General features: G+C 36.4%; 1 protein-coding gene across 1 annotated transcript; it reads left to right on the forward strand.

The window, feature by feature from the left end:
* Positions 1-641: 641 nt before the first annotated feature.
* Positions 642-14654, forward strand: LOC123696438 (rac GTPase-activating protein 1-like). The gene is made up of 13 exons (XM_045642594.1): positions 642-1039; positions 1370-1572; positions 1918-2071; positions 2523-2686; positions 3567-3668; positions 7331-7448; positions 8071-8227; positions 8519-8636; positions 9734-9883; positions 10326-10567; positions 11720-11849; positions 13022-13146; positions 13685-14654. Exons 1-13 carry the CDS (start codon positions 928-930, stop codon positions 13716-13718), a joined length of 1809 nt encoding a protein of 602 aa, XP_045498550.1. The 5' UTR covers positions 642-927; the 3' UTR covers positions 13719-14654.
* Positions 14655-16678: the final 2024 nt, after the last annotated feature.

Here is a 16678-nt window from a genome sequence, read left to right on the forward strand (position 1 = left end):
GAACCATATTTGACTGTTTACGTCACAACCACATTTTTTATATTTTCATCCGTATTGGATACAACGCAATTTGAACTAGCATTTTTTGTCCAGATATCGTTCTATTATATCACGTTAATTCAATTCCTGTTAGTTTAACAAAGTAACAAAGAAAATTAAAAGTATATTTTGATAATACGTTTTAAATTGTAATTAATATCATAAAAAATGTATGTTACAAGGTTACATTGTATTAAAATCGTGTATCCATGTTCGTTTTATTGTGGTTTCTTTACTCACTTTACATTGAAATTTATAAATATAAAAAAAATAACTTATCAGGCAATATACAATAATTTTGAAATACTCACTTAACTCACTGCACATGCTAGTGCTATTACTGTACTTACTGTTTCTGAGTTTACTTATTTTTAATTTCTAATCAAATAATAAATTTATGTACCTACATAATGTATGTATGTAATTGAAAGTGAATTGAAATAATATTTATAAAAAATGTTTCCAATATTGTATAATTAACTATCTCCAATAAATAAATAGTTATAGGAATATTATATTGCTTTGTAGTATTTTTATTCAAATTGAATTGTATAATATACTACATATTTATTTAATTGTTAAAATTCGAAGTATTTGTATCGTTCTGAGTAAGGGAATTATGAAAAAATACAACTACAAACGTAGAATGGAATGTATTTTTGGCGCTCTGCGGATTTGACGGTTGCCGGTTGAAAAAACGATGGTTTTCGAAGTTCTTGTCAAGTTGAAGTCATCAACCGCCCTTTGATCGTTATTTTAAGTTTTGTTTATTCAATCAATCAGTTAAAACAATATAAATGTATATTTTGTGAAGTGTTTTGCTTAAAATACGTAGGATTGCATTTAAATGTGGTATAAATTATTAAATAGTAACTAATATTGGTAAATATGAGTTCCGAAAGTTCCGACCCTGGTGCAAATATCGCGCTTTCATTAGTGGCTCAGTTTGACGAAATTAATCGTATTAATAACGTTCTGAATGACAGTTCGACGGAAGAATGTAAGTATTTGAATATTTTCTTAACATATTACATTTTGATTCCCACTTGAACACGTAAAAAACGGGGTGGGTGACCAAATTTTTATCACTACCTACCTCCATAGGCGTCATTTCTATAACATGAACAATGCCTTCAGTGATGGTTCCCTTGCTTAAATTGTCATTAATTAAACAATACAAATGTTCAATGATAATTATTTATCAGTATAAAGTTTGTTTTTTCTTTCTATAGGCATAGTCTTATCAAATAACACATATTTAGTAACCAAACTATAACTATTTAATTATATTATATGTACTTCTCACCTCAATTTGCATGTTATTTTGTAGGTTTCCTAGCATTTTTGAAACAAATGGAATGGGTGCGCACCCAGTGGGCTGCGGCAGAAACAGAAGCTGTGCGCCTTCAAACGGAGCTGGATGAGGCCCTCCGCACACTCTCTAAATGGGAGGCTAAGTTTGCGCATGTTCGCAAATTGCTGGATGAAGAGAAACGCGAGAGAAATATTGTTTTGAAGAAATATAATGAATTGGTATGATTTTAAATTGCTGTTCAGTTGAAAGAAAGAAAGAAACATTTATTATATTACAGTTGGCATGTTTGGTCTTTAAAAAATGAAACTGAAACATGATGTGTATAAAATATTTATAAAAATTGCAGACAGATCTATATCAAATAATTTACATTATACTTATTTCTCGCAAATCAAATAACTTAAAAGTGAAGAGTATATTTAAAAAATATAGCTACATCATTTTATTAAATCATATTTATCTTAAAGGTTGACAAACTATTTTAAGCACCTAGAAAAATTATAAACAAAACAAAGAAAAGGGGACTCCAATGCTTCTTTATTCTCTAACCAATCTATTTACAGAGCAAGCTATTAGACATGGCTCGGGATCTGCTGTTCAACGACAATAGAGCTAAACTGAATGATGAGACCCTCCAGAAGCTGGCCTTCCTCAACGGTACTGCGCAGCAGGATCATAATGCCAAGATTAATGGCATCCCGGAACTTAATTCTACTGGTAAATACTTGGGTCCTTTTTAGATTTGGTATAGTGTGTATATATTGTAATTTTACAGTATTTGCATGGAAATTCTTAATTCTTAGTAAAGTAATTGAAAATGTGTGCTTTCAAAACAGAATATTGTTATAATATGTTCTCTATACTTGATTTTTAATCAAGAACTTTTTAACATAAGCATCCTTATAGATTTTACATAAAAAATGTTAAGTCACTAGTGTTTTTTATTGGCAATTGATCATCTTGCTTTACTGTTATGTGATAAAATCAATTTTATAAACTTGTCAAATGAAAATATACTCCTTTGTCTTAAAACAATTTACTACTAACTTACTTAACTAAATAATTTTAATATACGATTATATATTTAATTCTTTAAAAGATAAAAATAAAACACAATAAGACAACATCATACTTTTAAATAATTCTTTATATTTTTACTATTTCCCAGGTACACTTCTATCAGAAATGTCATATTCTCGGTCAGAAGATGACCTGGATCTATCATTAGCATCAACTCGCCGTTCGTGGGTGCAGCGTGGCGGCTGGAACGTGCGAGAGAACCCGCCGGCCAGCAAGAAGAGACGCTCTTCTACCAACTCCTCTGCTACCAAAGTGAGTTATATATGTTGCTAGTGGGTGACGTCCATGACATAAGATATCGGTGTAACATATCAGAAAGTGTATGTAATGGAAGCTAGTTACATACTCTCGACTCGCCGATCGTCATCCATAACATAAGTTATCTCTTCTACTAACTCTTCTGTTATTTAAGAGCATTTGCTAATTAGTAATTGGTAAATTTCCTCAATATGTCATAGAAAGACTTACTTTTGCTTATTTGACTTGAAAAATCATGCATACATGTTAGTAACTTTTTGCTATGTTACAATCGACAGAAAAGAGAATAGAAGATAGAAGCTTAGCGAATAGGAAGTTGTCTATTTCAAACTGCAGTATTCTGCTTAGATTACTTAAAAAATATTAAATGCATTCGCCTTGTAAGAAGACATAAAATATAAGTTTTTCACTTCCAATAAATAAAATAATCTCTGAAGCCAGATAATATAATGTCACAAGGTAATCTTAATTGCTTTTAATACAATAGTCAAGGTATTCTGTACTGTTGTTTCTTTATGGAATTTTTGAGGGCACAAAACAAATTCTAATTAACGATATATGTGTCAAATTTTATGAAAATCGGTTTAGCAGGTTTTGCGTTAAGGAGTAAGAAACAAACATACAAACTTTCGCATTTATAATATTAACTAGCTTTCCGCCCGCGGCTTCGCCCGCTTTGTCTAAAACCTAATAAATTATATACTAAAACCTTCTTCTTGAATCACTCTATCTATTAAAAAAAACCGCATCAAAATCCGTTGCGTAGGAAAGGAAAGCGAATTTGTTTTATACTATGTAGTGATAGGATAAATGTAATAAAATGAAATGCGAAAAATTTAATTTTATTATAATTTTATTTTTTTCATTTATTTAGACTGTGGAGCTACAAGGTGGTAAAGTGCTAGCGACGGCAACAACAACTCTGACACTAGAACGAGCCCCCACTTCACATGATTTGAAGCCACCGCAGAACTTCGTGAGTTTATTATTTTTATATATAATTTTAAACATTATCATGATAAATTTTCAAGGTCAAGGGGCCTAGGTTTGATTCCTGGCGGAGTAGACAAAAAATGTCTCGGTCTGGCAGGACATAGAAGGCTGATCACCTACTTGTCCCTAGAAGAAAATCGATCAGTGAAACAGATGTATGGATTATGCATCTGCCCTATACCCCACTAGGGGACAAGGGTCTTCACTTTTTCGCACTTTTAGGTCATAGTCGTGATACGAAAATAAGGCCCTTCGCTCATGGAGCTACTCAAAAAGAACTAGTCACAAACTCAAATTACTAACGAGTTGCCTGAGCGTCACAGCCCATACATGTTCTATGGAGATTCGCAAACGACGCGACTAGTTACTAACTGGTCAGTAACGCGTTAGCAACCAATCACGCGCGACGCGTCGTGCCGGTCTCCACGCTACTGGTTTCCCGAGTTTCTTTGTTTTTTATGATAAAAATGAATGAGCAAACATTGAATATTCAATTTGTGAAGGAGGTGGAAAAATACCCATGCTTATATAATTATAAAATAACAGAATATTCACGAAAGGATGTAACAGAAAGAGCTTGGAGTGCAGTGGGAAAAATCTTTAATTTGACAGGTGAGTACGGTCTACATACTTTTTATCATTTATTACAAAATTACAAAATATATTTCCATTGCCATGGTAATGCGGCATGTGGGGTAATAAAATAGTTTGCTAAATAATCCCTGAGATTATAAGCTGAAGACAGTGGAGTTACTTGAAGATTTTGTGGTGCTGGTATTGATCCTGGAGTGAAGTCAATTGTTTCAAATTCTTGTGGATTGTACTGAATACCTTCTCTGCTTCGTACATAATTGTGCAATATACACGCAGATTTAACAATATTTGTAACTTTTTGCGGGTCACGACAACGTATGGGTCTATCTAGAACGCCAAATTTCTCAGCCATCATACCAAATGTACATTCAACAGTCTTTCTTCCTCGACTCAGCCTATAATTAAACACTCTTTTTATATTATTCAAAGTTCGTTTTGGATATGGTCTCATCAAATAGCGTAATAATGGAAACGCCTCATCACCTACGAAATAATATGGAAAATCTTTGTCGTCGTTAGGTAAACTTGAAGGCGCGGGAATATTAGCAGCGTTTTCTAGCCAATGTTTAATAGCTGAAGCACGAAATATTCCACCATCACTATTTCTCCCGGCGTAGCCACATTCAATTAACGTAAATAGCCCGTCAGCATCACTACATGCCATCAAGACGACAGAATGAAATGATTTGTAATTAAAGTTACTTGATCCTGAATTAGGGAATTTCTCTATTCGAATATGTTTCCCATCTAAAGAGCCGATGCAGTTAGGTAAATTCCACAACAGACGATAGCGCTCTGATATATTTTTCCATTGGTCTACATTCGGGATTGGCATATAAATATCCTTTAGAACATCCCAAATAATAACTGTAGTTTCAGCGATTATCTGTCCCACTGTATTATCTCCTCTAGCAAAATAGTATCCGATATTCACAAACGAATCGCCACTTGCCAAGTACCTACAAAAAAAGTATAAATTTATTAATTTTGTTTCAGCAATCCAATCTAAAGAAAAATGGAAAAATTTGCGTGCGGTTTTTGTCCGGCACACAAAACCAGCTCCTAGTGGATCTTCTTCAAAAAATAAGAAACCATATTATCTAACCGATGCGATGCAGTTTACAATCCCATACATAAAAACTCTGAACAATACCATATCAGGGAGTCTTCCTCAAGAAGCAGTTAATGAAGTGATGGAGCAAGAAGATAACGAAGAAGCAAATGATTCGCAATCCATATTACAATGTAACATCCCATCACCATCGCAAAGCATTCCATCATCATCAGAAAACATCCCATCACCCATGTCATGCCCTGTAATTGCATCTTCTCCTTTATCCCATCAACCAATCTCTCCCATGTCATGCCCTTCATCTAAACCAACTGCTCCCAGTACCAACATCCACTCTAAGCGTCGTAAAGGAAAATCATTTGCAACTGTCGATGATGGTATCATGGACTATTTTGAAGCCAGAAAGGCTAAACTTGAAAAAAAATCTGAAGACATAGAGGATCCTAAACGAATGTTTTTACTAAGCTTACTACCAGACATGAAAGCAATGTCCGATAGTCAGACGAGAACCTTTAAGCGAAGAGTGCTGGCTTTAGTGGATGAAATTTTAGAAGAATCTCCGAAATCTTTGACACCGCCACATCAAGTCGCAGCCAATAATGCTGAAAAACAAGGCGCTTTTCTTTCAACGCAAGAGCTGCCGGTATCAAATGAACAGCAAGCCACACCAGCGTACAATAATCAAATTTTGTCATACTATGAATCAGTACCATTTCTAATTAATACGAACAGTGATTCTTGTGCAATTATAGAACAGAATTAATAGTGCATTAACGATTTTAATACTAATTTGTGACTAAGCTGTGATTGTTTAGAAGACTGATTAATTACGCTAGTACCTAATAATAAATAAATAAAAAATTCATCTTACCTTAAAGTTATTAAAATTCTTTCTTCCCCGCTTACACACTCCCTCATGTTAGTATTTTTTTTACTAATAAAAGGAGATACTAACTGCACCAAATTTAAATAGCTATCTTTGGACATTCTATAGAATCCCAAAAATTTTTTATCTGTCTCACGCAGCTCTCGTGCTGCAACTGATAATCTGCAGTTAACATTATTTCGAATATACGGATGAACCCAAAACCTGCGAATATTTCTTTGACGTCTTGTATAATAATAGTATAATACAATATCGTCGTCATCCTCGCTCGATCCATTTGACATGTTTACCACTTGTTAACCGTGTGCTTTTGTAAACAGAAATAACAGAAGTGACTGAAACCTTGTAACTTGAGTAGCGTTGTATGCGAGATGCAATTTGTAACTGGTTTGTAATCGTAATTACTGATTAGTTCAGTCATTTTTGAGTAGCTCCATGAGCGACGGGCCTAAGTCTTCAAAGACAGTAAAAACTAAAAGAAGAAAAACTAGGAGCCCATATTAATTATTATTATTTTACAAGTAATAAAAAAAACGATTGATGGTAATGGAAATTTACTATTATTCATAACCATAACTGATAAAACTCATTCTATTTTTATTAAAAAGATAATGAAATAGACAAAGTATGGAAAGGATTTACGATTATTCTAATCTGATTATAATAAAAATGAAACTACAAATATGAGACAGTATTTTTCTGTATTTGAATGACTTTAGAAATGAGTCATTAGTTATTTTATGCATCGTGTGTTAAAATATATTAGAGTGAATATGAAGTGTGCTTTTGAAAATGGGTTATACTTATGTGTCAAAAACATTTAAATATATAGAATTTTGTAAATAATTACAAGTTAGTATTTATTAAGTAATAATATTAATATGTATAAGTATTTAATAAGTTATAATTATTACAGTACATTCCTTACCAATCAGGGTTGCCTGGAAGAGATTGCTTTTGAGCAATAAGTTTTAGGGCCGCCTTTTAGTACGCATGTGCCGTGTGTTTTCATTGTAACTAATTATAGTATAGCTTATTTATGTTCGGTTTATTATGTACAATAAAGAATAAAATAAATAAATAATAATTTCAGCAACCTATATCGGAGAGTAGTGACGAAGCGCCGACACCGAGTCGCAAATCGGCGGCGCGTCTTTCTGAAAAGATTGTGAAAAACCAAGAATTTACACCTTCCGCTCCGCCTAAAACTGGTATGTAACTTTTCTTCAATCATTTTTTCTGTTATAGGAAAAGGATTTGTGTGTTTGTTGTTTTATGTCTTCTACTTAACAGATTATAAAACTACTAGCTTACCGCCCGCGGCTTCGCCCGCTTTGTCTAAAACCTAATAAATTATATACTAAAACCTTCCTCTTGAATCACTCTATCTATTAAAAAAACCGCATTAAAATCCGTTGCGTAGTTTTAAAGATTTAAACATACAAAGGGACAGGGACAGACAAAGCGACTTTGTTTTATACTATGTAGTATGTAGTGATTATAAATTTACTGTAACATCGATTTGGTACTGTGTAAAAAAGGGTAGTGTAGTGTTTTAATTAAAGACAATGTTTTTAACCGACTGTGAAAGAGAAACCAACTGCGGGTTATGTTTTTTGAAATATGTACTTATGTATATTTATATGGCAACTCTGGACGGATCATAAGATGTCGTTGTAATCAGCAGAATTGTGGCAGTGACATATGCTACTTAAATTTACAGTCGGGTAATTTGTTTTCATAATTATAATTGTTGTAAATTCACTTGAATTATATTTTTGTTTTCATACTTTTAGGTACAGACATTTATAATGTTTTTTTTAATGTTTCCAGATACAGAGAGCGCATCAGACGTACCGACCGCCCGTCCCCAACGAACTCCCTCGGTAGTGTCGGCCGGGTTCGGTTCCCCCCGCGTGCGAGCGAGACAGCACAACTTCATAGCGAAGAACTTCTACAAGCGCGAGACGTGCGGGCCCTGCGGCAAGACGTAAGTGTTGTTTTGCCCGCATTTTTCATTGTAGTTTTGCTCCTGTTGGTCTTAGCGTGATGTATATAGCTTCATCTTCATGGTAGCATATTATAAGTAAATTTTTAACAACAAAGTGAAATCAATATTAGAGTTGATGTTAACATGTCGCACAGTTGATACCTTATTAATAACTCAGGCCCCGGAATCACAGACACAATAGAAAATCTATTGTGTCGTGGACCGATCGGGCTCGGGGCTCAATGGGTTAATAAAGATTTGTATTTTGTAATAATAAATGTAACGTTGCAGTATAAAGTTCGCGAAGGTGGGCGTGAAGTGCGAGCACTGCCGCGCGCAGGCGCACCCCGAGTGCCGCGCGCTGCTGCCGTTGCCCTGCGTGCCGCCCGGCCGTGCGCTACACAACCAGGTACAAACATGTACATAAAAAAAATATATATACCGGCCGAATTGATCCTCCTTTTTTTTGAAGACGGTTAACAAACAAACATTTATTTGTTCAACTAGCTTACCGCTCGCGTTTTCAAAGAAAAACCCGCATAGTTCCCGTTCTCGTGGGATTTCTGGGATAAAACTTCAAAATAACATTTGGTACACGATTAACTTGAGACTCAGGTCACAGGGAAGGACATAGGATAGCTATGTCCTTCCCTGTGACCTGAGTCTCAAGCTATCTGTGTACCAAATGTGAAGTATATCCATGCAGTACTTTTTGAGATTAGCCCGGACATACATACAGACACACTAAAAAGTATATTTTTGGCTTCGGTATCTTTTGTAGATCACGCCCCAAGTATTCTTTAAAAAAAAATATTCAATGTACAGTTTTGACTTTCCTACGATTTTATTATATACATAGATTAGACTTCTTCTTAAGCACTTAAAGCACTTTTGAATCGTCATAACAGTTACCACACAACACACTTACAATGTACAGTCAGGTACAACATGCTCACCGTAAAACACACTATTCAACTAGGTACAACACATGCTGTACAACATTCATTACGCAACATAATATACAACAAATAGTGGTATCATACACACACTGTGCAATACACGCTCACTATTCAATTAATACACTTTACAACTTTAGGTATAACACAATCCACAATCAGGGACAACAGCACACACACACACCGTACTAGGCATACATACCCTGTACAATATGGTACAATAGGGTACAGCACACTCACACTGCATAATAATGTACAGCACATTCACATTATATAACAAACAAACAAAAATTCTTTATTGCGCACCACAAGAAATTACAAAAGAGAATTAACAATCAGTCTAAGAGCACAACAGGCGGTCTTATCGCTCAAGCAGCGATCTCTACATATATAACACACACACCGGGTACAAGCACACTTTACAACGAAATACAACACACTCGCACTTCACAACGAGATACAACACACTCACATTGCACAACACTTTTCCACCAGATACAACACTTTACTATATAATATTATTTAAATAAATACCCATAAAATATTGCAGGAGGGCAGCATATCAGACTTCGCGCCGTCCACACCGCCCATGGTACCGGCCATACTTGTGCATTGTATTAACGAGATTGAAAAGCGAGGCCTCACTGAGCGGGGGATATATCGTGTGAGCGCACTGGATAAAGATGTTAAACGGTTGAAGGTATGTTGTTTGCTATTTTTACATTTTCTTTGTATTATTATTGACTTTTCTGTATATATAGCGGAATTTTATCTCTCAATTGTTTCTCGTTTTTTAATAAGTACATAGTTTGAAAGTGCTGAATAAATCGGAATTAGGTTGAAATTTGTGTACTAAAACATTGTCGTTTTGTTTTTTCATTAACTTTAAATCGAGACGATTATAATGATTGTTATTGTAATATTGTAATTTTTGTAATTATATTGTAATTACTGTTATTTTTGATAATCATTTTGATGTAATAACTCAGGCCCCGGAATCACAGACACAATAGAAAATCTTGAGAATGTGTCGTGGACCGATCGGGCCGCTTGGGGCTCAATGGGTTAAAGGTGATCAAATTGGAGCTCTAGATGAATTTCATATGAACGATGCTGATAATATGATGTGTGTGTGTTTCCAGGAGCGTTTCCTGCGCGGCTGCGGCTCCCCGCAGCTGTCGGGCGAGGACATCCACACGGTGTGCGGCTGCGTGAAGGACTTCCTGCGCGGGCTGCGCGAGCCGCTCGTGTCCAGCGCGCTGTGGGCTGACTTCCTCGCGGCTGCGGCCAGCGCTGACGTCACTGCAGCTGTGGTGCAGGCCGTCAGCCAGCTGCCGCAGCCCAACCGCGACACGCTCGCCTTCCTCGCGCTGCACCTGCAGAGGTACGTGTGTGTGACGTCACGCAGCCAGCTGCCGCAGCCCAACCGCGACACGCTCGCCTTCCTCGCGCTGCACCTGCAGAGGTACGTGTGTGTGACGTCACGCAGCCAGCTGCCGCAGCCCAACCGCGACACGCTCGCCTTCCTCGCGCTGCACCTGCAGAGGTACGTGTGTGTGACGTCACGCAGCCAGCTGCCGCAGCCCAACCGCGACACGCTCGCCTTCCTCGCGCTGCACCTGCAGAGGTACGTGTGTGTGACGTCACGCAGCCAGCTGCCGCAGCCCAACCGCGACACGCTCGCCTTCCTCGCGCTGCACCTGCAGAGGTACGTGTGTGTGACGTCACGCAGCCAGCTGCCGCAGCCCAACCGCGACACGCTCGCCTTCCTCGCGCTGCACCTGCAGAGGTACGTGTGTGTGACGTCACGCAGCCAGCTGCCGCAGCCCAACCGCGACACGCTCGCCTTCCTCGCGCTGCACCTGCAGAGGTACGTGTGTGTGACGTCACGCAGCCAGCTGCCGCAGCCCAACCGCGACACGCTCGCCTTCCTCGCGCTGCACCTGCAGAGGTACGTGTGTGTGACGTCACGCAGCCAGCTGCCGCAGCCCAACCGCGACACGCTCGCCTTCCTCGCGCTGCACCTGCAGAGGTACGTGTGTGTGACGTCACGCAGCCAGCTGCCGCAGCCCAACCGCGACACGCTCGCCTTCCTCGCGCTGCACCTGCAGAGGTACGTGTGTGTGACGTCACGCAGCCGCAGCCCACCGGTACTGTGACGTCACGATAACCACGTTACATTTGTAAAGACTACTGGCGCGGTCGTTGGGAGCAGTGACGTCATCACATCAGGGATGTAGCGTCACGCGTCATGTGTAATTTTATCAGCTGACCTAGCCAGCTATCAAGTAATCGAAACACTGATGCAGGTCACGTTATTCTTGACGTTGCATGTATAGGTATGTCATGCGCACATATCTACACATGGAGGGAGTAATCAATATTCGATTTTGTAACATTAAACATGCAAAATAATAACTAGCGCTTAAACAAACACATGATAATCTCCCAAACTTTGTTTTGTAGAACTTTGTCAACAATGCCATCAATATTTGTATAATCAATAAGTTATCTAATAGTAATCTATTATTCGCAGGGTGGCTGAAAGTCCAGAGTGTGAGATGGGAGTCGAAAACCTGGCTAAAGTGTTCGCTCCCACCGTAGTGGGGTACGGTATGATGACGCAACCGGCCGAAATGTACTCCGCCACTGTGCATATGTTCAATGTTAGTAATTTATTATTATTATGAAAATGTTTGCAAGTTCGTCGAAATAAAATATGTTTTGATTTTTATGCTCTATTGAGTACAGCTACATTCATAATTTGTATGCGGAAAAGTGTATTGACATAATTTGTATGCGGGAATGTGTCTCGGTGTAATTTGTATGCGGGAATGTGTCTCGGTGTAATTTGTATGCGGGAATGTGTCTCGGTGTAATTTGTATGCGGGAATGTGTGTCGATACAATCTGTATGCGGGAATGTGTGTCGATACAATCTATATGCGGGAATGTGTGTCGATACAATCTATGTGCGGGAATGTGTTTCGATACAATCTGTTTGCGGGAATGTGTCTCGATACAATCTGTTTGCGGGAATGTGTGTCGATACAATCTATTTGCGGGAATGTGTGTCGATACAATCTATATGCGGGAATGTGTGTCGATACAATCTATGTGCGGGAATGTGTTTCGATACAATCTCTTTGCGGGAATGTGTCTCGATACAATCTGTTTGCGAGAATGTGTGTCGATACAATCTGTTTGCGGGAATGTGTCTCGATACAATCTGTTTGCGAGAATGTGTGTCGATACAATCTATGTGCGGGAATGTGTGTCGATACAATCCGTTTGCGGGAATGTGAGTCGATACAATCTGTTTGCGGGAATGTGTGTCTATACAATCTGTTTGCGGGAATGTGTGTCGATACAATCTATGTTCGGGAATGTGTGTCGATACAATCCGTTTGCGGGAATGTGAGTCGATACAATCTGTTTGCGGGAATGTGTGTCTATACAATCTGTTTGCGGGAATGTGTGTCGATACAATCTGTATGCGGGAATGTGTCTCGATACAATCTGTTTGCGGGAATGTGTCTCGATACAATCTGTATGCGGGAATGTGTGTCGATACAATCTATATGCGGGAATGTGTGTCGATACAATCTATGTGCGGGAATGTGTGTCGATACAATCCGTTTGCGGGAATGTGTCTCGATACAATCTGTTTGCGGGAATGTGTCTCGATACAGTCTGTTTGCGGGAATGTGTCTCGATACAATCTGTTTGCGGGAATGTGTCTCGATACAATCTGTTTGCGGGAATGAATAATATTGAAACTAGTGAATCGTGTGCTTCATATAAAAAATCTATACTATAATAATATAATATAATTCCAGGTGATGCAAGTGCTGCTAAGCTTGCCCGGTGACTACTGGTCGCAGTGGGCCTGCCCCGCCCCCCCCTCGCCCCCCACCAACATTAACAAGCCGAGGGGATACTTCTTTTCGCCGGCTGATAATGCGTTAGTATATTTGTTTGTTTGTTTATTTATTTGGAAATATTTGTATAAAATTTTATAGAGTTGAGAAACTTACATGAAAATGAACAGAACTTAATTATTGATGTTTAGTCTTTATTTTATTAGTATCTAAAATGGAAAATCACGTAATTTTTATTCAAGTTGCGAAGAGATGATTAGTGGATTTGAAATGTGGTTAATTTTTAGTTAATATGTTTATTGTAGTATAAAATACATTGTGAGTTAAACATTTTTTTTTTAAATCCCTCTTGAAACAGTCATCAGTATTAATCTTTTAAATTATTGCTTATTAAGCTATTGCATAGCTTCTATCGCGGGCCTTGAGCGCGGGGACCGAATCGAGAAATTCCGTAACGAAAAAACCTCACGCTCCCCACGGGGACGGGCGGAGGTGTGGCTTGAAGGCATAGCATGCAATAGCGCAACCGCCCCACTCCCCGAGTGACACACGTCGTTTTTTTTTACAATATGTATAATGTATATGTATGAATGTCCATTTTATTTATCAATTTATTTCCAGAGTGCCGAGAAAAAAGAAAAACTACTTCCAATGAGGTGGAATCTTCAAGAATTAGTAAATAGATTTTTTTTTAAGTTGGTTCGTGTAAGAGAACAATTATGTTTAACTTTGTTTATTTTGTTAAGTAAATAACTTATGTTTTTGTGTTAGGTGAGGGTATTTTGTAAGCCATTTCAAGATAGTATTACCCTTAACTTAAAAGTGTTGCCTTATTTATTTATGGAAGTAAATAAAATAGTGTATCGCAAATAATAAATAGAAATATACTGTAGAGAAAGAAGTGTCTTTTTTTAATTTAATTTTTTTCGGTTATATATTTTTTGTACTTAAATCGTTTAAGTTGTATCTAGATATATATAAATAGTTTAGTTTATAAAAATTGTTAGAATAACAATATGTTTTTGAAGGTGTTCTACCGTTCTACCATTATTAGTTTGATAGGGTAAGGTAAGTATTCAAGTCATATCGAGAAGTGCTGATTCGATTTTGATGCTGTTTTCAATAATAGTATACTCGATTATTGAATGCTAAAGATTGGAAATAATTGCTCTATTAAATTTATATACTTATTGTCTATAACATAAGAATTATGCTAATAATAAATTAAATCAGTATTTCATTATATTGATTTCAAGTACAATTATGGAGGAATTTATGTTATAAGATTATTAAAACCAAGTTTAGCTTATTGTTTAAGCTTTATATTCAACACTTATTGCGATAAGAGACTACAGAATGTGTAGAGTATATCATTTTTGGCACAACAACTGGTCTTGAAGTGAATATTTTTTATTATTATATTATATTAATAACATTATTAAATAGGTTTAGTTTTCCGTTGTGACGTCAATCAGCCGCCTACGGTGGTCTAACAGACCTCTATAGTTTTTATTTTTAGCATTAATAGCACATATAGCTAAAAAATAAGGCTCAAAATAGTATCTCAGTTGTGTCTTTTCTTGTTTCGTTATATACAGCGTGGTTTTTAAATTAAAATAATAGAAAAATTCCAAACTATTAAAAAACTAATTTATGCGTGATCTAAATAAGTTCACCAGTTTTTGGTTCGTATCAGACACATTATTTCTTAATTTAGTTTCATTAAAAAATCACAATTTAATTAAGTTGTTAATAGATAATAAAAATAGTTTAAAATTAACATTAGCGTAAATAAAATACATTGATTTTTAATAGCAGTTCTTTACCTAATAGGTATCTATATAACTGTATATTATGGTATAATCATTAAACTATTTTCACACATTTTGTAACTAGCATAAGTTCATTATTTAGATATTCGAGATTAATATATAATGGAAGAATATATTGAAAATAATCTCGGAAATAAAACTACTTTATTGTTTTTTATTTTACTATTAAGTTTTTTCTTGGTAACTAGTCTTGTTCCGTAAGTTTAAAATCACCTTGCTTGTAGATTTTGACGATTATTACATAGAAAAATAATTAGTAGTCGAAATCAAATCAGTAAGGAAAATAAATTTAAAACTAAGAACGGGATATATTTAGACATATTTCTTTGTATTGTAGATTAAGTTTGTCATTACGGCTAGTCAATGACTCTTGTACTATAACTTCACTAACATTTGTTTTCTTCAGTTTGACTATAAATAAAATCATGTAAAACGCAAATTTTGTTTCATTTATACCTGTATCAGTATTTTTACCTTATATTTTTCTAACCTTTTTAAAATAAACCTTTTACCCTATTTTACTATACCTATCTGTCTTTTATACCATACATGCACCTTCTATCCAACTGAAAAAAAAATATGGTGAGAATGCCATGTAGAACATTATATTATACAACTAGCGGTCCGCCCAGGCTTCGCTCGTGGTACATATTTACGTTTTCTCTACATAAGAACCATCCTCGTGCTTCAAGGAATATAATAAAAAAAAGAATTATCGAAACGGTCTACCCGTTCACGCGTGATGCCGCGACAACGCGAAACGGGTAACGCTGTTCTATTGATTTTTCGTCACTCGCAAGTCGCAGTCAGTCGACGTCGTCGTAACACCAATAAAGTAATTTTATCACCCATAATTTTAAATTTACAGTCCATTTAACCATATTCTTCTCTTTGATTTAATTTAAATAACTGAGAATTGGCAGGCAAGCTCGTCGGACGATTTACTTCCTTGCATGTACAGTTTTATCACTTACACCCAACCTTGTTGCTTACGTACCCTAGAGCTTGCATGTCGGTTATGCATGTTAGATCAAAACCATCATCCAAATTCCAAACCCGTATATGGGCCAAAATTGGGTTTGAGTCCATACATCCTATTTTATAATAATGTCTAGATGTAAACGTTATTTATATGTCGCAGGCAAATAAATATTATACATATTATAAAATCGTAGGAAAGGCAAAACTCTACATAGAGTTTGTTTTTAAAAGAATACTGAAGAGTTAAGGTGTGATCTGCAATCGATAACGAAGCCAAAAATATAATTTTAGATTGTTTTTGTCCCTTTGTCTGTAGGTATATCCGGGTTAAACTCAAAACGTACTGCATGGATTTACTTCAAATTTGGTACAAAGTTAGCTTGACACCTGAGGAAGGGTGGAAAGCAAATCAATCATGAATACTCACAGAACAGTAAGAATGAATACTATATTGTTTTATCCATAAATGTATCGAGGCCTGAGCTAGTCGCTTTTTGCTATTCGTATTTTGCTAATATCGCATTGAAGCGAAGCAATTTCTTGTGCATAAATATGTAAATATTTAGTCAATAGACGCGATTCATAACTTTTTTACTTACCGCTGCGCCGCTTGCTTTATAACATAAATAATAATTCTTACAAGCAGTTTCTGCGATTACGACACCCAACCGTTCATCATAATTTAATACGAATAATCGTAGTTTGCAGTAAAATTTAATTACCTCTATATTCATAATAATAATTAATTAGATATTAGTTAGGTACAAGGGAAAAAAAAAACACAAAATTTCGGTGATGCAAC

Source organism: Colias croceus, chromosome 12, assembly GCF_905220415.1.
Source record: "Colias croceus chromosome 12, ilColCroc2.1".
NCBI classification, from domain to species: Eukaryota; Metazoa; Arthropoda; class Insecta; order Lepidoptera; family Pieridae; genus Colias; species Colias croceus.

Coding starts and splice junctions, on each gene's coding strand:
- LOC123696438 (XM_045642594.1), top strand. CDS start 928: ATGAGTTCCGAAAGTTCCGACCCTGGTGCAAATATCGCGCTTTCATTA. Junction 1,573..1,917: donor TGAAGAAATATAATGAATTG/GTATGATTTTAA, acceptor ATCTATTTACAG/AGCAAGCTATTAGACATGGC. Junction 11,850..13,021: donor CCACTGTGCATATGTTCAAT/GTTAGTAATTTA, acceptor ATATAATTCCAG/GTGATGCAAGTGCTGCTAAG.